General features: G+C 43.2%; 1 protein-coding gene across 4 annotated transcripts in view; it reads left to right on the top strand.

Moving 5' to 3' along the window:
• Positions 1–22,491, top strand: part of LOC140078495 (cytosolic beta-glucosidase-like) — a 50,479-nt gene that overhangs the window by 18,686 nt on the left and 9,302 nt on the right. For 3 of the 4 annotated variants that reach the window (XM_072126009.1, XM_072126011.1, XM_072126010.1), the window contains exons 2-5: positions 2,593–2,741; positions 15,038–15,265; positions 17,079–17,878; positions 21,671–21,794. In XM_072126009.1, the coding sequence (XP_071982110.1) occupies positions 2,675–2,741; positions 15,038–15,265; positions 17,079–17,878; positions 21,671–21,794 (1,219 nt within the window). In that variant the 5' untranslated portion in view covers positions 2,593–2,674. The remainder of the gene's footprint in view (positions 1–2,592; positions 2,742–15,037; positions 15,266–17,078; positions 17,879–21,670; positions 21,795–22,491) is intronic. The other variant, XM_072126012.1, reaches the window with a different exon arrangement.

The following is a 22,491-nucleotide window of genomic DNA, read 5'->3' as shown; positions in this document are numbered from 1 at the left end:
GAAAACACAGAAAACTCTTTGAATGAGAAGGTGTGTCCAACCTTTTGCTCTGTACTGTGTGTATGTGTATAATACACTCACTGGCCACTTTATTAGGTACACCATGCTAGTAACGGGTTGGACCCCCTTTTGCCTTCAGAACTGCCTCAATTCTTCGTGGCATAGATTCAACAAGGTGCTGGAAGCATTCCTCAGAGATTTTGGTCCATATTGACATGATGACATCACACAGTTGCCGCAGATTTGTCGGCTGCACATCCATGATGCGAATCTCCCGTTCCACCACATCCCAAAGATGCTCTATTGGATTGAGATCTGGTGACTGTGGAGGCCATTTGAGTACAGTGACCTCATTGTCATGTTCAAGAAACCAGTCTGAGATGATTCCAGCTTTATGACATGGCGCATTATCCTGCTGAAAGTAGCCATCAGATGTTACAGGGTACATTGTGGTCATAAAGGGATGGACATGGTCAGCAACAATACTCAGGTAGGCTGTTGCGTTGTACCAAGGGGCCCAAAGAGTGCCAAGAAAATATTCCCCACACCATGACACCACCACCACCAGCCTGAACCGTTGATACAAGGCAGGATGGATCCATGCTTTCATGTTGTTGACGCCAAATTCTGACCCTACCATCCGAATGTCGCAGCAGAAATCGAGATTTATCAGACCAGGCAACGTATTTCCAATCTTCTACTGTCCAATTTCGATGAGCTTGTGCAAATTCTTAGCTGAAAGGAGTGGCACCCGGTGTGGTCTTCTGCTGCTGTAGCCCATCTGCCTCAAAGTTGGACGTACTGTGCGTTCAGAGATGCTCTTCTGCCTACCTTGGTTGTAATGGGTAGTGATTTGAGTCACTGTTGCCTTTCTATCAGCTCGAACCAGTCTGCCCATTCTCCTCTGACCTCTGGCATCAACAAGGCATTTCCGCCCACAGAACTGCCGCTCACTGGATGTTTTTTCTTTTTCGGACCATTCTCTGTAAACCCTAGAGATGGTTGTGCGTGAAAATCCCAGTAGATCAGCAGTTTCTGAAATACTCAGACCAGCCCTTCTGGCACCAACAACCATGCCACGTTCATAGGCCACAAATCACCTTTCTTCCCCATACTGATGCTCGGTTTGAACTGCATGGTTTGAACTCGGTTTGAGTTGCCGCTATGTGATTGGCTGATTAGAACTTAAGTGTTAACGAGCAGTTGGACAGGTGTACCTAATAAAGTGGCCGGTGAGTGTATATATGTGTGTGTGTGTTCCTATCTAAAACATTTTCAGTTTTATCCTCTAATAATAGACCTCGTGCAAACGGACAATAACGGAAGCTGTCAAAAGTCCACTGAATTCAATCACCAAGTAGCAGATCCGTCTATTATTGTTGTATATACAAGATTTGTACTGAATCTCCCTTGAATAAAAGACTTGGGCAGATTGGGTTAGATAGTCATCCATAGCCAATAAAACCTACTGATTTTCATGAAATGTGTATAGGGAGGACTTCATGGGAACCTGTCACCAGGTTTTACCCCATTAAACTACCAGCCTCTCAAGTAGGGTAAGAAATGTCCTTTCTAAAATTCCCTCTTATAAAATTGCCTTATATGAGTCAAGTGAGTGTGTCAATTCAGAAGTCTTTAATCTTTGGTTCTATAATACCTAGGTGCTAGTGTCATATTAAAGATAGGAATCTGATGTTTCAGATCACATTGTGGTTCCATCAGCTAAAGAACCATAGATACAGACAGGAAAAGCAAATGGCTGGAATTGGATTTTCACCTGTGGGGGACATTTAGAAATATAATAAAGTTCACATCCCCTGTCATGGCATAGGCCTCTTGATGTATCTTGTGCACTGCAAGAAATTGTTATTATTTCAGTGCTTCTACAACAGAAACTGGTATAGAAGCACTGATAAATGCTCCCCTATGTCTGTATCTCTGGTTCTGTAGATCACAGAGCCACAAGCTTGATGCAATTTGAAAGAAAAGAACATTTTGTGCTATAGAAATGAACATAGAGGAGAAGAGACCAGATGCAATCTCTAAACTTGACTCATCTCAGGTAAAATATGATTCTTCTCTGCTCATTTTCACAAGGCACTGGAAGAGATGTTTTATATCAAAGAGGGAATTCTAGAAAGAAAATCTCATACCCTAACTGAATCTAGTGGCGCTATATGAATCAAGATTATTATTATTAACACTCAAGATTGTTGCCAGTATTGATTGCAAGTGTTGCTTGGGGATACCAAACCCCAGACTCCAACATGTATGTAATATTTAGGTTTGGCCAAACACAAATTTTAATGGGTCTGTTCATCACTTCTCCTAATATATGCATATGATGACGATAGGTCTATACAGTACATGTATAATTTGATGCCTTCTATAAAGAACACACAATAGATACAATGTTACAAGGTCTAACAACTAGGTTGTATCAGAAATGCTGTAATGGCGCCATCTAGTGTGCGTTTGACAATTAGCAATGGAACAACTTGACAATTAGTTTGTTATTAAGTAGTTTGCTGTAAGTTAATAGGTTTTGTGACTGTGTATGTTTCATGCTTTTGTATGGCTTTTATTCTCCAGATCGAGGATAATAATAGACGGAAATCCCTGGCTGTATAATATAAAAAGCTCCATTTTTCTGCCTTCGGATTTATGAGAAGATATGGAAAGGTTAACATTTCCTGAATCCTTTGCTTGGGGAGCATCAACAGCAGCTTATCAGATTGAAGGTAAAGCCATCTGCAACTTTTTCTTATTTTATCACTTGTTTTTTAGATATTGGACATCACTGTTGTATGAATGTGGATATACTGGGGCTCATTTACTAAGGGTCCACAGACCGCACTAATGTCGGATATATCGTCAATTTCCTATTTGCGCCGCATTTAGCAGGGGTTTTTGGTGCACACGATCGGATTTTGGCGCATCGGCTCCGGCTTTCATGCCACACAAATGGGGGGGGGTGAATGATTCTGACTGAGCGCAGGATTTGACATTTAAATTGTGCCGCAAGCCAAGCACTTACATGCACCAGGAAGAAAATGGTGAACTCTGGCGGACCTGAGCGGGGAAGCGACACATGCAGGATATCGGGAGCACGATGTAAGTGAATTGCGGCAGCTGTGCATTTTCGTCGGGGAGCGCACAGGGGCGGGTAAGTAAATGTGCCCCACTGTGCACTGATCCTTTAATTCCTAATCCTTTCATTTTAGTTTTGCTCTTTTGTAAAGTATACAATTTCCCTACCTGTGATGTAATAGACTGGCTCATCGGTCTTTACTGTAGTGGTGCACATGTACATGCCGGCGTCCTCCATTTGTATGCACTAAAGGGGTATTTCCATGTTATCTATTCATAAAATATATACAGAGTGTATGTCCTGAATTGATTATATATTTGGATGTCAGTTTTGGGACCTGCACTGATCTCGGAAACAGAGGTTTTATAGCGGTCTTCCCTAGGGTCACATTGTCATTTTCTATGACGTTGATTTTTTTTTTTTCTTCTCTAGTTAAAAACATAGATGACCTATAATATGTTAGATGTTAGTTATATCTGTGGATCTATTCTGCACTTTTCAGATGCTGATGGAAACTGGAGCCGTCTCCACAGCTCACGGTCTTCCAGATGATGCATGTGCTCCTTACAGGGAGAGTAATGATGTCCCATTATTATAGGCAACCTGCCAAATAAAGCCACCCAAAATAAACACTTCATTAAAACCTATGATTAAAAAGCATTGCCCTTATCCCTAAATGGTTCCTTACCATGGCTGCAGTGTTTAAAAATCAGTTTGTAAACTTATGTAAAACTCACCTGATGTGAGTCCAATCCAATGTTCCTTATTGACAGGTCTCACCGCTACCACCATTCTACCTAGTATTTAACTTGTACTTGGGGACCGTCTGCCATTAGAAAATTCCTTAGGATGGGGTGAGGAGCAGGTGAGAGAGGGACAGTATCTTTGCGTGAATTCGCTCAGCTGCTTCATTAACCACTTCCTCAGGAAGGCAGGAGTAGAGAGGGATACGGACTATGTAAAGAGCAATCAACCTTCCTCCTCACCCCTCTCTTAGGTATTCTCTTTAGCAGTTTCACCGTCATTGAGGAGTACCGGTAGCTTGATTGTATTTTAGAGAGCTCCTCGCCTCCATGACTGGAACAAAGGATATCAATAAAAGTATTTTATCCAAAGAATGCTGACTCTAATCCCATGTATAAACACATCACTGGGACATGTATACAGGCATCTAAAAAGTACGGTTTGTGTGGTTTGTGGGGGTCACTGATGACACTTTCTCTTTGAGTTTTAAAATATAAAACATGAGCAAAGCATTGCATGTGCTAAATAATAGAATATAATATGAGAGCCAGGGGCATCATATAGGGCAGTGGTGGCGAACCTATGGCACTGGTACCAGAGGCGGCACTCAGAGCCCTTTCTGTGGGCACCCGGGCCATCGCCCCAGCACACCAGACAGGAATCGAAGAATCTTCCTGTAGTTACAAGCAACTTAAAACATGCTGTTTTCAGAAAGAAGCTAACATTGTCCTTCTTTCTACTATGTTGCTGTCCTCAGGAGGCCAATATGATTGAAAGTTGTTGAAGAACAGGGAGCAATAAGTTACTGCTTTAATTTTTGGTTGGCACCTCGCCATAAATAAGGAGGGTTTGGGGTTGCAGTTTGGGCACTCAGCTGCTAAAAGGTTTACCATCACTGATATAGGGGGACAGACCACAGACAGACCCTGGTGACAAAAATAAAAATTGCAACATAATAACCAAAACAAATGTGAAAAGAAAAAAAGAGCATCTTCTACTAGAAGAAGTCTTATCTTATGACATGAACTATGGCCTATAGAAAGTGTTGTGAGTATACAGCGTATACTGTAGTGTGACACCTCACCATACATATATAGGCTTGAGAAAGGCTCTATTTTGGAGGAGCCAAAATGTTTTTCTTATACTGGAACCTTGAAGTGCTGCCATTTTTTGATTCTATACTTTTGGATGGACTTTGTCCAAAAAAATGTTTACACCTAAGTATATATTTTTGTACATGCTGGTTGTTTTTTGTTTTTTTATCTTCCGCGCGGCTCCTCTTCTTTCTTCTGTCTTCTTTAACTGCCGGCAATGCATAGACATCAGCAGCGGCCGCGTCATAGTATGCGCCTGCTGGAAGAAAACATGGCCGCGTCCATGCCGGCAGTTGGGGGCAGGCTGGCTGTATACTACATGGGGGCAGGCTGGCTGTATACTACATGGGGGCAGGCTGGCTGTATACTACATGGGGGCAGGCTGGCTGTATACTACATGGGGGCAGGCTGGCTGTATACTACATGGGGGCAGGCTGGCTGTATACTACATGGGGGCAGGCTGGCTGTATACTACATGGGGGCAGGCTGGCTGTATACTACATGGGGGCAGGCTGGCTGTATACTATAGGGAGCTGGCTGTATACTACTGGGGGCTTGCTGGCTATATACTGGGGGGGCTATGACCAATGCATTTCCCACCCTCGGCTTATACTCAAGTTAATCGTTTTTCACAGTTTTTGGTGGTAAAATTTGGGGTCTCTGCTTATACTCGGGTCGGCTTATACTCGAGTATATACGGTAATATATATATATATATATATATATATATATATATATATTTATATCTCTCAAGAGCAGGGGTCAAGAACCTTTTTGCCTGTGGAGGTCCATCAAAACTGGCGCATGTTCTTCATGAATCTGGCACCCCTGCGCTGCTCAGGAAGTGGGCACCAACTTTGCTTTTGTTGCACCTTTAACATCTGCGTGCAACACAATTCTGTTGAGTTGTTGTATTAAATGTTCACAGAACGTCCGTTTATGTGCTGAATTTTTTGACGTTTTGGACACAGAGCAGCCGCGACACAAAACTGGCGCAGACACTTTATAAATGTGGCCCATTGCGTCCACAACCCCTGGCACCAAGACATTGGGGCTCACTTACTAAGAGGCCGAATCGCCGCGTTTCCCGATTATTACCGATTTGCGCCGTTTTTCCCTGAATTGCCCTGGGTTTTTGGAGCATGGCGTGGCCGTTGGTAAAACCCGAAGGTTTTGGGGAAAACGTGGTATTTTTTTAAAAAATTGTTTCGCAAGAATAGCGCTCATAAACACCAGAACGAAGAAGGTGAACTCCGGTGGACTTCAGTGCAGCAGCGACACCTAGTGGATATCGGGCGAACGACCTTAGTGAATCCCAGCAAGCTCCGAATCAACATCGGACAACGCTTCACGGGATCGCGAATGGACCGGGTAAGTAAATGAGCCATTTTTTATTATATTGTAAAAAAAAAAAAATCATCCCTCAAACGCCATTAAATGTTTGTTTTACTGAAGGTTAATATATTGAACCCGAGATGAAAACTGAAACAAAAAAAGAAGTCCATTTCAGAGGAGGAGGAGGGGACTTTGAATTAATTCAGCCGAAAATCAATGGAGGAAAATTCACTTTCAACCCTTTTATACTGAGAAATCGATAGAATAAATTCTGAAATATACCAATATTACGCACAGCAAACTTTTATAGATTATTATAGCGATGGATTTTTATAACCTATTACAAAACGAATAAAAGAGGATTTATTTACACAAAAAGGGCTACAAAGAGACAAATCAAATTATTTCATTTAATTCATATGATATCCATGCCGAGGGTTGTCAGAAGAGCTTTGCTTTACTATAGACAAGGTTTATTGTGATGCTGAATACTGTATTGTGGCCACTAGAGGGAGACCTCATCATACGAAAGCAGAAGAACAGGGTCCATCTGTGCATCAGAACCGGGTGGGTCCAGATGTTTTGGTTGACTATTCTTTCATTGCTTTATGTAGTGATGTTAAAGGGGTTAGGGGTTATTGTTACTCCCTAATTTGACCTCCGCTCTCATTTACTTGAGCAAAGGTTAAGTGATAAAGTTTTATTTTACATGTAAATAAGCCGTTAGTAGTCATGGGGGGCCGTGGCCTTAGGAAGACTTGGAGCCACCAGCAGTAGATGTAGTAGAGGGTGCAGCCACCATTGAAGTGTGACAAAATCGGTAATCCTCCTTCCCTAAAATATTCCCTAGTTTATCATCGCAAACAACCCCCTCATGGTTATTTTATATTAGCTCCCCCCACACCCTATGGATTCATTAGCTACAGCCATATGTGGGGCCCCCAGCAGCTCTGGGCCCCGGCACTTGCCCTGGTATGCCCAGTGCTTGCACCGGCCCTGTACGTACACCGCCATACAGTAACCACAAGGGAACCAGTTTTTACCACACTAAACTAGCAGCATTTTCAGGAAGGGTATGACATGTCCTTTCTAGAATTCCTTCTTTTTTGTGAATTCTCACCTGTTTACCTAAAAAATAAATAAATAAATAAATAAATCTTTTCCAAAGTCATGTGAAAATGAGCAGAGAAAAGTCATATTTTGCCTGAAATGAGTCAAAAGGGTGCAGGGGGAGTGTCACTTGAGAAGCCCCCATTTTCAGTTCTATATTACTTAGAGCCATTACATTGGTGTCATATTGAAGACAAGAATCTCCTCTTTCAGTTCGTATTAGGTTTTGGTTCTGTGTCGTAATGGAAAGGTGGTACAGACAGCCCTTGGGGTCCTTCGAAGGAGTGAGCCCATCAGCACCCCATGATTGCCTCTGCTTGGTGCCAGGGGCCATAGAGGAAGTCCCCACCCTCTACAGCCACTTAGATATCGCGGTCCATGTCTAATGGTTAAACACCCAGGATCAGTGCTTTTCCGGTGTTAGTGACAATGCTGGGCTGTGATACAGAAGAAATGTAACCAAGTGATGGTTAGAATCCTTGACTTTTTTTGTAAATCCAGAATGATAAAATGACAGCAGTACATACTGACCAAGTAATGGTGGGAAAACAAATGGCCTACACATTTCAGGTGTACATCACGCCCTTACATGTCCCCCACGTCATGTCTCCAGGAAGGGGCAGGGCCTATAGGTTGCACTTGGAGCCATTTCCGTGGGCACTCAGACCATGGCCCCAGGACAGAGTTCACCAAGTAGGACCAAATCTTTCTGTAGTCCCAGGCAACTTAAGCCACACTTCTTTGGAACTGCAGGAAAAGTGTTGACAGAACTGCAATGTCTTTGGAGCTCATCCTGCAGGACCCACCGTTCTTCCTGTACAGATAGACCCTGGAGGGAAGCTACTACGAGAGTCTGATTTTCCCTCCTTCTTTCAACTGTATTGGTGGCCTCAAAGCGCCGATACAATTAAAAGATGTGGAAGAAGAGGTAGCAATAAGTTACTGCTTAATATGCCATGTTGGCACTTCACAGTGGATTTTGGTTGTAGTTTGGGCACTCTGTCTCCAAAAGGTTCACCATCACTGGCCTATAGCAATATGGCAGTGATGACACTAGCATAAAAACATGCACAAAAGTATTAAAGTTGTCACCTATGTAAAAGGAACAAACGCAACAGTAGATAAAATAAACAGTACCTGAATAAAATGTCAAAAAGTAGACACATCCCAAAGCAAGCAATACAAAATTCGGATGAACAGCTGAGGACGCCATGTTCTGCAATCTTCTGAAGCACAGCCAATAGAATCCTGTCTTATCAGAAGAGTTAGCGTGCGGTGTGTTCAAAAAGCACTGTGAGAACCCAGAAGTCATTAAGGAGTTAAAGGGAACCATCCTCTCTGCTCTGCGCCATTTCTAAAATCGTCATGCTGCCCCCTGCTGGCTGAAGCTGGAAAAACTGATGATGGTTTTTAGAATATCACTACATGAAATCCAGAACTTTCTTACTTGAAAGTTTAGCAAAACACAACACTTTTTTTATTTTAGAGAGTGCTAAGGATGTCGTTGTAAAGCCCTTATCAGCCGATTCCATCCTATTTGGCTTAAATGACGGATAATACAGCAGAACTGATGGGTCTCGCTGTAAGTCATTTGGTTCTATCAGTTGCCGCCATAACACTGTTGTATTATGTTCATTCAGGAATCGGATCTAAGAATCATAATGTATTCAGACTAGGAAAACTATTTAAGAAAATTCTTCCACTTGTGATTTGGTATCGGAATAAGTGTACTTTTTACGTTTCCAGTGGATTTCGGCATGTTCCCATCAGGACTGCAGAGTAAGCAGACATATTAGAGAACTAATTGACGAGGACTGTGAGTCATTTACATCTGCATGAACAATTGAGAACGGCCCTTAGGACTTCAACATATTGGGAACACTTAGCCCTCCATTCACTTACTGATTGAGTCACTTTGCTTCCACAGCTGTTCACAGCAATGACCAGGAAACATGACAGAAGACGATGGCGAGTTCAATCCCCCATCTAGATTGTCAGCGCACATTTTATAATAATGATAACCTCTTTTACATGAAATATCTGCTAATATATCACATCTATCTAATCAGCATTTATGTCTATGAATATCTAATATGTAAATTAATTTGTATTCTAATGTCTGCCATAAGTTGTTGTTGGTTGCTTTCCACTTTTTTGTCAGTTCCTGTACTTATCACCTACAACTCCATGTGATTCTTACCCCAGACCTGCTCATCCTAACCCCAAATCTGATTATCCTAATCACACCTATGATTATGCTAACCCACCCCTAATTATTCTTACAACACCTCTAATTAAGATATTCCCGCTCTTGACAATCCTAATGACCCATCTGATTATGCTAACCCTGCCCCTAATTATTATTACAACACTTCTAATGACGATGATCCTGCCCCTAATAATAATAACCACATCCTGATTATGCTAACGCTGCCCATAGTTATTTTTACAACCTTTCTAATTAGGATGACCCCGCCCCTGTTAATCCTAATCACACCCCTGATTATGCTCACCCCGCCCTAATTATTTTTAAGGCACTTTAAGATGATCCCGCCCTTGATAATCCTAATCACATCTCAGATTATGTTAACCCCGCCCCTAATTATTCTCACAACACCTCTGATTAAATTTACCCCACACCTGATTCTCCTATTGACAGCTCTGATTAGATTAACCCAGCCTCTGATTATTCGAATCACTTTGATTATGCTAACCCCACCCCTGATTATCTTTACCACACCTCTAAACTGATATGCCCCTGATTTATCCTAGTCGCATCTATTCTTATTCTAACCACACCTCTGATTATGCTTTCCCCACCCATGATTACCCTAATCACTTCTTATTTTGCTAACTTTACCTCTGATTACTCTTACCCCACCTCTAATTATGTTAACCCCGCCCCTGATTATCCTAATCACTCCTCTGATTAGGCTTATTCTTCCCCTGATTATCTGAATCACACTTCTGATAATTCTAACCCCTCTCCCCCCACTCTTATTCGGATTTTTACACTATCCCCTCCCAAACTGTCCAGTTTTCTACTTTGGATCCCTTTGGATCATTGTTAATCAGACATTGCTGTATTAATATATATGTGTCTGGTATTACATTGTAAACATGAATGGTACTAGGCTGCAGACTAAGGTACAACCACTGTATGATACTATGTGGCTAGTAAACTCTCCACTCTTAGGTCATCAGATGTTCCTTGGTTATTTTGAGGCAACTTTTCACAAATCTATATTATCTTGATTTTGCAACTGAATCCCCCCCTGTGGATGATGTGAGGTAATTGCCAATCATTATCCATATCCAGGTTTCTGAAATGCTTGCAGTGTGCATGCTGCTGCACAGGGCAGTCTGTCCCCTGTCCGGCGCCTCCGTCTTTCCCCTGTCCGGCCCCTCTGTCTGTCCCCTGTCCGGCGCCTCAGTCTGTCCCCTGTCCGGCGCCTCCGTCTGTCCCCTGTCCGGCGCCTCCGTCTGTCCCCTGTCCGGCGCCTCCGTCTGTCCCCTGTCCGGCGCCTCCGTCTGTCCCCTGTCCGGCGCCTCCGTCTGTCCCCTGTCCGGCGCCTCCGTCTGTCCCCTGTCCGGCGCCTCCGTCTGTCCCCTGTCCGGCGCCTCCGTCTGTCCCCTGTCCGGCGCCTCCCTCTGTCCCCTGTCCGGCGCCTCCCTCTGTCCCCTGTCCGGCGCCTCCCTCTGTCCCCTGTCCGGCGCCTCCCTCTGTCCCCTGTCCGGCGCCTCCCTCTGTCCCCTGTCCGGCGCCTCCGTCTGTCCCCTGTCCGGCGCCTCCCTCTGTCCCCTGTCCGGCGCCTCCGTCTGTCCCCTGTCCGGCGCCTCCGTCTGTCCCCTGTCCGGCGCCTCCCTCTGTCCCCTGTCCGGCGCCTCCCTCTGTCCCCTGTCCGGCGCCTCCCTCTGTCCCCTGTCCGGCGCCTCCCTCTGTCCCCTGTCCGGCGCCTCCCTCTGTCCCCTGTCCGGCGCCTCCGTCTGTCCCCTGTCCGGCGCCTCCCTCTGTCCCCTGTCCGGCGCCTCCCTCTGTCCCCTGTCCGGCGCCTCAGTCTCAGATAAAAATGTCTAATAAAAATAGAACATTTGACAGTTAGAAAATTAAAATCGCTTCACATTTTTCCTAAATTGGTGAATTTTTACCCCAAAAACCTGACCAATCGGCAAAATTATATTACTAATATAAACTACAATGTGTCCGTAAGACAAGTTGAAGTGTTAAAAAGTTATTGCGACGCAAAGAGACTGGTGAGATTTTAACAAAACAGACTGAGCCGTAACGTGCAAATTGGCTGCCTCCTTAAGGGGGTTAAGAAATGGCTATGTATCTGCTGGAGATTCTCTTAAAGGAAATCTACCATCAAATTTAAGCTTGGTATACCAGGGGCACTTACTCATAGATCCAGGTACTGTGACTGTGATAATCTTCTTATATTTCTTATCCATGGCCTCCTTCCTTCTAAAATCAACTTTTATTATTATTATGTTAATACGCCTGAAAGGCTATGGGCGTGTCATCAATGCCTCTACATGCTGCAGATTCACAGGGGGTTACATTCACACTTTCCACTGTGTGCTCACTGCTGCTTAGATTACAGGAAGTGCAGGGGGAGGGTGAAACCAGGATCCGGTGCTTCACAGTGTAATGGCTTGTGAAGCTAGAGCACTTTGGACTTCTGTAACCCACCCATATCCTTCAGACTCATAAGCATAATTTAAAAGTTGATTTTAGAAGAAAGCAGGCCATATATAATAGACATAAGAAGATCACCACAGTCACGGTAAGTTCCCGTGCTTTATCATGATTGATTTTGATGGTAGATTTCCTTTATACTAAGTCCTATGCCTTTCATACAATTTCCTGTGTATAATTTTTTCACTTTTTACCTTCATTTCAATATAAATCGGTAAAATTTTTTTTCCTTCCATCTCCTATAGAACTGGCATTTTGAGAAAAGGTTAAACAGGAATTGTTCTTGTGCTACCAGTCGAACATTATTTGTATTAGTTCATAATTAAGTTGGAAACCCCCCCCCCCCTTTTTTTTTTGTGACCTCCCTCGTTAATGAAACCTTACTCACCAATGGGACGGCATTAGCTAGCCATTAATACGAGGGCTCAAAGCCTGGGGGGGAAACGAGAGCAATCACAGCGAGAGCGAGAGACATTCTATAAGGAAGCAGATTTTATACAACAAAAAACTCTGCACTTCTACTGATGAAGGTCATTTACAGCCTTTTCCCAGGAATATCCCTTAGCTACTCATTTCATGTCCATCCTGTCCAAAAATATCCTTTTCTAATCAAGCGCTGCACACACAATTAGTTTCCTGACATATGTAAATCTTCCCTCTGCTGGGAAATAAATAATTAAAGGAACGATTGTGGATCTCGTCATTATTTCATGCAGATTAAACATTTCGTTAATACTATTAAAGGGAAACTAAATCTAGTCCGGCAGTAAAAAAAAAAAAATCACCGACTTGTTACGGTACTTATGATAAGTTTACAAGCTCCTAAATAAAAAAAAAGTAGATTTTTAAAAAAAAATGTTTCTCCTGGGTACCAGGGGATGTAGAAATAGCTAAAGTTTAGGGCCACACCTCTGTGTTGTAATGGTATCCACTAGTATCTCTTTTTACCTCTTCTGTTATTTGAGGGCAGGGGTGAACCTGAATGCTCTGCCGCTTCCAGTAGTAATACTGTATAGCAGATTATTTTTTGTAGTAAGTGCTCTCTCTATGAACACCCATGATGACATCAAGTTTAAGACATTGGGGATCTTTTACTAAGGGTTGTGTTCACTTTCGTCAGACTGTGCACCCTTTTTGGGGCTTGCACGGCTTGCACAGGTATTTAGCAACTGTCTGCTCTGCAATTGTTTTTTGGCGCAGCTGGACTGGCTTCCATGCGGCACAAATTAGGGGCTGTGCCGTTGGACGATCCGACTGATTCCCAATTGTGTCGCAAGCCTAAGCACTTACATGCACCACGAAAAAGATGGTGAACTCTGTCGGACCTGAGGGGGAAGCGACACATGCAGGATATCGGGCGCACAATCTTAGTGAATTGCGGCAGAGTGCATGATCGTCGGACAACGCACTTTCGGTGAACTCCGGAGACAGGGTAAGTAAATGTGCCCCATTATGGCAGGTCCGGCTTTGCACAATATAAATGAGCCCCTGATGCTGCCCCCCCCCCCCAATCTTGCTGCAGGTGGTGCTGCCTGAGGCAAGAGGCTCAACTTTCTTCATGGCTGGCGCACCCCTGTTTGAGCGGATAGTTGAATACGAACTGTTTTCCATGGATGACAGATGGTCTTGATTTTTACCAGTTTTTACCGTACGTTAAGCTATCCGTTTTTTTTATACTGAGCATGCTCTAATGTTACATTCCAGAATTTCCATCAAACCTATAATGGCCAAAGCAGAGGAATGCTAAAAACACTAACACTGACTGATACCAATGGAAAGCAAGGGTTTTTTTTTTTTTTTTTAAATGGATCTGTTAAAGGAATCCGTTAAAAAATAGATACTTTGCTATAAATGGATCCGTCTACAAATCCAATTAAATTATGATGTTTTTCTATCTTCACCCAAGTACAAACAATTTTCTGGCCCAGGTCCATCTTTGATGGTGGTCCTTGCCAAAACCACACCAATGAAAACTAGGTGGTCCATTAATAGTGCAGTTTTCTGCAAGACAGGTCCAATGAAAGTCTAACAAGCCATCTCAGACTCCACTCTGTTTCCAAGTAAAGTATAATATATACATACGTGTGTATATATATATATATATATATATATATATATATATATATATACATACACACCGTACATACTCGAGTATAAGCCGATCCGAGTGTTAGCCGAGACCCCTAATTTTACCACCAAAACTGGGAAAAACTATTGACTTGAGTATAAGCCGATGGTGGGAAATGCATTGGTCACAGCCCCCCCCCCCAGTAGTATATAGTCAGCCAGCTCCCAGTGATATATAGCCAGCCCCTGTAGTATACAGCCAGCCCCCAGTAGTATACAGCCAGCCAGCCCCCAGTAGTATACAGCCACCCCCTAGTAGTATACAGCCAGTCAGCCCCTTGTAGTATACAGCCGTTTTTCCCCTCCCCCAGCACTTAAAAAAAAAAAAACTTATATACTCACCCTCCGATGTCGGCGCGGCTCCCCGATGCCAGCGCGTCCCGTCTTCTTTCTTCCCCGTGGCTCCTCTTCTTTTTTCTGTCTCCTGTCATGGACGCGGCCATGTTTTCTTCCAGCAGGCGAGCGCTATGACGCTGCTGACATCATAGTAGGCGCCAGCCAGGAAGATAACATGGCCGTGTCCATGACAGAAGAAAGAAGAGCCGCGTGGAAGAAAGAAGATGGGACGCGCTGGCATCGGGATAGACTCGTGTATAAGCCGAGGTGACGTTTTTCAGCACATTTTTTGTGCTGAAAAACTCTGCTTATACACGAGTATATACAGTAATTGTTTATCGTGCAGTTGTATTCCCTATTTAATATCATTTCTGAATCATCGTTGTATTATATATGTAGTCTTCAAGATTTCCGCTATCTACAAAGGACTATGTGTCCGTTGTGTATTTCTAGTCTGCACAAAGACCTATAATAAAGCACTGCCTGTTTTCCTCTGGCCAGGAGGATGGGATGCAGATGGGAAAGGCCTCAATGTCTGGGATACGTTCACTCATCAGGGAGGAGATCGAGTTTATAAGAACCAGACTGGAGATGTAGCTTGTGGCAGCTACACACTGTGGGAAGAAGATTTGAAATGCATCAAACAGCTTGGATTGACTCATTACCGCTTCTCTCTTTCCTGGTCACGTCTGTTACCTGATGGGACGACAGGTTTTATCAACCAGAAAGGTAATTGTTTCTTACGGATACAAGGTTGAAGCTTTAATCAAGGTTATTGCTATTGTCTGGCATAATTAATTCTGGGTGTTCACCAGTATCAATCTATGTATGGGTACATGCCGAAGATCAAATAGACGTTATGGTATATTTCCTGCCTATTAGTAACATGTTCTAATTACCATTGTATGGCATGGATTGACATGGCAGAACCACCTCGTTGTCTACATGAAATTAGCTGGTACAGTAAAAGATATTTACATATAATTAGCATATGTTAAAAAAAAACAGGTTATTCAGCACAGTGCTTAAAGGGCATGGCCTATAACTGCATGACCCGGCAGCAGGACTCTTGACTAACTGTGACAAATATCCGCATGCTCCTCCTACCTCTGACAGATATCTGCATGCTCCTCCAACCACTGACATGGGAGTGGTGTTCATGGAGGGGGCGTCACAGGAAGTCTCAGGTCCTGCTGCTGGCGGGTCATGAAACCCATGGCTCCAACGGACTGCAGAGAGTGTTTGTATAGTATATTATGGATGACCCTATTAGGATCTTGTACTCACTCGCTGGTAAATTTTTGGATTATTGACCAACCCATTTAAAGATAAAAGTTTGATCTTGGCAGTCAGAGCCCAGTGATTGGCATAATAGGGGACCACAATTCCCCTTTAGCTGGCCTACAGTGCCTGGCTCTGTTAAAAGTTCATCTGAAGTCCCGTAGACTGAAATAGAGCATTGGACAAGCTTTCTCCATACACCTCAGTAGAACCTCTGTCTTGGCTCACATGCTGAGCTGATTTGGCGTCGTAGAGAAGCCGCTATCCAGAGTATACAGTATAGTATTTCCTTTTAATACAAAGCTTAAGGCAAGTTGTAGCAGTTTTATAGTTAACACTAATTTAGTGTTAATCCTGATGGACTAGAATTACTTTTTTTTTATTGAAGGGAACCTAACACCACATTTTTCACGGATACAGCCAGTGATGGGTTCCCATTTAGCACTGTTAACTAATTGTCACCCGCCTTTGGCTAAAAAATTTTATCGCTCATAGATCTAGAAGGAGTTGGAGGGGGTGTATCCTGCTCTCCATGCCTCCCCACCATTCAGCACTGCATGTCATGTGACCAAGGTGATGTCATCTAAGTTCCTTTACCCACTAATATTTGCAAAATCTACACCATGTATGTATCTGATAACATGAAATCACAGCATGCCTCCATTGACCTCTACTCTTCCCCATACCTTAGTAGTGGCATTCTGTGATTTCATGTGATCAGATACATACATGGGGTAGATTTTGCAAATAAGGGTAAAATCCCTTATATGACATCACCCTGGTCACAAGACATATAGTGCTGAATGGTAAGAAGGAGGCAGGTGGCGGTATTGCTGGACTCTGCAGTACAGGACACGTCCCTCTGGCTCCTGCTTAATCTAGCTGGATGCCAAGTAAGATAATAAAGGGTGACATTTAGTTAATAGGGCTCTATGGGAACCTGTCACTAGCTGTATTTGTGAAAAATGTGGTGACCAGTTCACTTTAAAGTGAGTTTCTAACAGTTTATGACATCCTCTGGATTTAAAACAAGGCTGTATCTTTTGGGTGGAGCTTGCACAAACCCCACCCCTTCCTGGTCCTATATTAGCTGTGATTTTTACTCTTGACTCTTCCCACTTAAATACAGCGTTGTAAATGGTCTTCTATTTGGTAAAATATCTACAGTACTTTTTTATTCTTGAAGAAAATAGTTGTAAAATACAATTCTTATAACATGTTTTTGGCATCACTCATTAACATATTGCTGTTATTACATCAGGGGTTGACTATTACAATAAGTTGATCAATAGTCTTCTAGCAATGAATGTAACTCCGCTGGTGACACTCTACCACTTTGATATGCCTCAAGCCATAGAAGATCAGGGTGGCTGGAACTCGGAGAAGACAGTTGAATTTTTCGAACAATATGCAAAGTTTTGCTACTCTACCTTTGGGGACAGAGTTAAAATGTGGATAACCATAAATGAGCCACATATTGTTGCCCAGCTTAGCTATGAGCAAGGTCTATTTGCTCCAGGAAAAAGTGAGCCAGGCTATGGAGCATATCAGTCTGCCCACAACATGATAAAAGGCCATGCCAAAGCGTGGCATGCCTACAACACCCATTTCAAAGAAAAGCAAAAAGGTTATGTCTCCATAGCTCTGGATTCCGATTGGGCAGAGCCTTTGGATCCCAGTTCCAGTGACGATAAAGAAGCATGCAAGAGATATTTAGATTTCCGTCTCCATTGGTTTGCTAACCCTATCTTCATTGATGGGGATTATCCTTCAGGGATGAAAATTAAGATCTCCGAAAAGAGTATAGAGGAAGGATTGACAACATCTAGACTGCCAGAGTTCACGGATGAAGAAAAAACCATGATAAAAGGCACAGCTGATTTCTTCTGCCTCAACTATTATACTACTCGAAATGTGAAACCTCTTAGTAACCAGAGTGGGCCAAGTTTTAAATCTGACTTGGAAGCAGAAGGAGTAAAGGATCCAGAATGGCCTATATCTGGTATTGAATGGCTAGCTGTGGTGCCTTGGGGTCTACGACGACTTCTGGCTTATATAAAGGTATGGTATAAGACATCCAATATTTGAATGTGGAAAAAAAGACAACAAAAGTTACATATTGCTCAGTGTTGGGTTGTTTTGCTATAGTTTTAGATACTGATATTGTGTAATAAAGTAAATCCTTCTACAGAAATGTTAAAAATCAGCAATATACATTAGATGAATGTTGGAAGGAGCTTCCAACCACTCGATAAGTGTTGGGGTCACCTAATGCTCCTTAGCCATCAATGGTCATTGGAAAGCAATATTTCCCATTATTCTTTATCTTAAAGTGAACCCGTCATCAGGTTTTGACATCAACCTGATATTCTTTAACTTAACTAGAAACCATTTCTGTTTTCCCCCCAAAAAAGCCTTTTTGTTCTGTAGAGTAGCAAATAAAGTTTAAAAATTACTTGGCTGTCTGTCAAAGAAGAACCTGAATCCTCGGGCTGCTCCATGGATGTCCTACCTCAGAATTCTTCCTAACTTCTTCCTCCATTCCCCCTCCTAAATAGTGACATAGTTGGTGTGGGACTGTTCATACTGGACATGGAGGCTGCACTTTGGCGTCACTTTCTCTATGCATAGGTGCTGAGGTGTAAACTCCTTCTTTGTGCACATGCCCAGTGCCGGATTTAAACCTCTTGTAGCCAAGTATGCCACTTTAAAGGAAACCTACCACTTGTAGTGGCAGGTTTCCGATGGCAATATCGGGCACCAGCTCAGGGTGAGCTGGTGCCGGAGCTTATTTTAGTTAGTGTTTTAAACCGCGGTATCGCGGTTTAAAACACTTTTTAAACGTTGTAGCCGGCGCAGGCAGGTACGCGCTCGGCGCTTACCATGCACGCGGCTCTCATTCACTTCCTATGTAGCCGCACGCACGCTAAGCGCCGAGCGCGTACCTGCCTGCGCCGGCTACAACGTTTAAAAAGTGTTTTAAACCGCGATACCGCGGTTTAAAACACTAACTAAAATAAGCTCCGGCACCAGCTCACCCTGAGCTGGTGCCCGGTATTTCCATCGGAAACCTGCCACTACAAGTGGTAGGTTTCCTTTAAGGGAGGGGGGAGAGGAGGGAGACGCTAGGAAGATGTTTGAGGCTTACTTTATGACTTGTACACCATGTGGACTGCCTCCGTGACTTGGGTTCTTTTCTGGCAGGTACATTTTGAAACTTTATTTTCTACGCAATGGAGCACAAGACTTTTTGAAGAAAAACGGGTATTGTTTCTAGCTGTTGTAAGCCATAGCGACCCTTTAACTGAGATAAATCTCCTTTCCAGGACTCTGATGGCAGCTTCTTCTTCTCTCTCAACAGAGAACACATGCACATGTACATTTGAGGAACCTAAAATCTAAACTATGTTCCTTGTCTTTCAGTGGAAGCTCTTCGAACCTGTAGTTGGTCAAACATATTAGATCGAAGTTGACTAACCCCTCTGCTTGTCATGGCTCCAGCCAAGATCTAATGATTATTTGACATTCAACCAATGTTCATCTAACTTATTTTGGAGAGAAAATGTATGGGGCACAGAGAATTTTCTTGTGCAACATTCTTTGTCCTCGGGAAGAATCGGAACGAGTGGTTGTCCGAGAAAAGCGAATGCAATGATCCCTAAGAAATGTCATTTCTAATAACTACTATACTGCTACATCTTGCATGTCTATAAAGAGCCCATCCCCATAATAGCGAAATAATTATGAAATATGAAAGACACTCATAAGCCCACCTACCATGACTTGTAGCAGCAGCAGATGAGGACCGTTCTTCAGCATTGCTAATGATGCTCGTCTGTATATTGCTTCTAATGATCCTGACTCCATTGTTAGAAGATTGTTTCTCCTAATGTATAAAACCTATTTATGGCAAAAAATACTGAGAAAAAAAACTTCTCCATCTAACACATAGGCCTCGGGATGTCCAGAAAATTACAGGTTTATAAGGTGAACATCGATAGCAGATGCTATTTGAGGTTCTATTAAGGTGTAATATTCAACATTCCCTCTTGTAAAATAACATCTATTACTAATAATTGTCATGGCTTTATGATTCATGGCTAAAAATGAAGCCTGCTAATTGGCAAGAGCGCCAGCTAAAAGATGTCTATTGATCTAAGCTCATATAGTGGCATCTTATACACGGAAAGTGGGCATTTTATGTAAGAAATTGGTTCAATAGGTTTCAGTAGATGGAAAAATATTCATCTGCTTGGAAACGGCCCTGAAAGCTGAGCAGAGATATAGAGATGTATAGTACAATACGGACGCCATTATGAACTGACGATTTTCATTCAAGGGGGTTTTTTTTTGCCAGAGCTCTATTTGTATTAATTAAAGTCTTCGGCCCCATGGCACACAAACGTGCTCAATCGGGCTGGTTCAGGAGAGAGGAGGGACGAGTGCTCCTTACCCCTCCCGAGGGTGCACCTGGCTTGGTTACAGTTCGGTAAGACACTTTGTGCTCACCACCCTAAGACCTCTATGGGGGATTGTGGCTCTCGTCACGGGGCAGTACCCATAATGGTTGTGTGCATGAGGCCTTCGTTTTTGAATTTGCCTTAGTCAGGATTTCCTGGAAAGTTTTTGTGACTGCGCCATCATGGTTCATCACTTGCCTTGACTGATCTTACATTGGTCACATATGTCCCCATGTAATGGCACCATCCAGTGTTCGTGTCATGAATTACATGGCATACAAGGGGCAGGAGAGTCACCTGTAATATATGGGTTAGGGTTGTACCCACTAATTACTGCATTTGGGCAACATTAGCCTGGACACATTGACACGTAGTACATAGATCTTCCTTCACACCCATAGGGTACATTCAGACGACTGTCTATGGGGACGTATATGTGGCCGTAAATTTGCGGTCGCATATACGTCCCCATAGACAGCAATGGCAGCCTGGTGGCGGTATGGTGCCTGCTCTATCTATTAGCGAATGTGCGGCCACACGCTGCTGTTTCTTAAGGAGGGGGGAGTGGCCACACAGCTGGAGCCATGACAAGTGGAGGGATTAGCCAACCTCGATCTAATATGTTTGATCAACTACAGGTTTAAAGAACTTCCACTGAAACAGCAGGAACATAGTATAGACTTAAGGTTCCTCAAATGTACATGTGCATTTGTTCTCTGTTGAGAGAGAAGGAGTTGCCATCAGAGTCCTGTAAAGGATATTTATCTCAGTTAAAAAGGTCCCTATAGCTTACAACAGCTAGAAACAATGGGGCAGATTTACTTACCCGGCCCATTCGCGATCCAGCGGCGCGTTCTCTGCGGTGGATTCGGGTCAGGCTGGGATTTATTAAGGTAGTTCCTCCGACGTCCACCAGGTGGCGCTGCTGCGCTGGGATACACCGAGCCGAGCTGAGTGAAGGTAAGTGCAATTTTCGCGACACTTTTTTTTTCTAAATGTCGCGGTTTTTCCGAATCCATCGGGTTTTCGTTCGGCCACGCCCCCCGATTTCCGTCGCGTGCATGCCGATGCGCCACAATCCGATCGCGTGCGCCAAAATCCCAGGGAAATTCAGGGAAAATCGGCGCAAATCAGAAATATTCGGGTAACACGTTGGGAAAACGTGAATCGGGCCCTTAGTAAATGACCCCCAATATCTGTATGCCATGCGGGCATACCTTTGTGTGTGTTAGGAGCAGTAGGACAGATGTTGGAAATTGATGCACTTTACCCTAGTTCTGATGTCTGCGCTGATTTGTCTAGTCCTGGGGTAAATGGGGCAAATATAAACAATCAAGTCCCATACAAGAGCGAGTGCACAGAAATCATTGATAATTTGGATTTATTTTCCCAGGAGCAGTTTGGTGATCCAGACATCTACATCACTGAGAATGGATTTGCTCAGAGTGATCCTCCGCTTCTCCAGGACACACACAGATGGGGGTATTTTCAAGAAACATTGGCAGAAGTCTGGAAAGGTGAAACTTTTTAAAGTATTTTTCAGTACATTTGCATAATACAACATCTAAGATTTATATAGATGTGTATATTGTAGTATGCCTGCGACTAGTATACAAAAGTGGCATCTGGATCAGAACCATAGACTTGTCCCCAGCCACTAGAGATTTAATGCTCAATACAATGACAATAACGGTAAAGCACCATAGCCTACACAGATAAGTCTCTATGGTATGTTGGAGTTTAAAATTACAGTAAAACTGTAAGGTATCAGAACTTTTTCCTAACTCTGCACTAAGCAATAATAAGCAGTTTTCTAATTTACTATAATTAGCTACCTGCAGGTGTTAAGCTGCTAGAAGAGGATTTACCATGTCCCCAAGGCTAATCTCCATCTGCCATGCTTTCTTGTGACCATGGGAAACTGTATAGAACAGGTAGAGATGGCAGGAGACTTGTGTAGAGCAGAGCAAGAAAATAGGACCTGGAGTGGTGTCACAAGCATGTGACTCATCACATGCTTCTGGTTGTCCAATTAAAAACCTGCTGTCCTGATTCATGTGAAAGGCTTAGTGTTCTGCCAAATGACATTGCGTGATGCCACAAGCATGTGACTTATCACATGGCTCTGGTTGGCCAATTATAAACATGCTCTCCTGATTCATATGAATGCCAAAAAGTGCCGCCCACTTCAGCAATAGCTAAATATGTTTTTAT

This window comes from Engystomops pustulosus, chromosome 1, assembly GCF_040894005.1.
Source record: "Engystomops pustulosus chromosome 1, aEngPut4.maternal, whole genome shotgun sequence".
In the NCBI taxonomy this organism is placed as follows: domain Eukaryota; kingdom Metazoa; phylum Chordata; class Amphibia; order Anura; family Leptodactylidae; genus Engystomops; species Engystomops pustulosus.
This window is presented reverse-complemented; position numbering and strand designations above follow the sequence as displayed.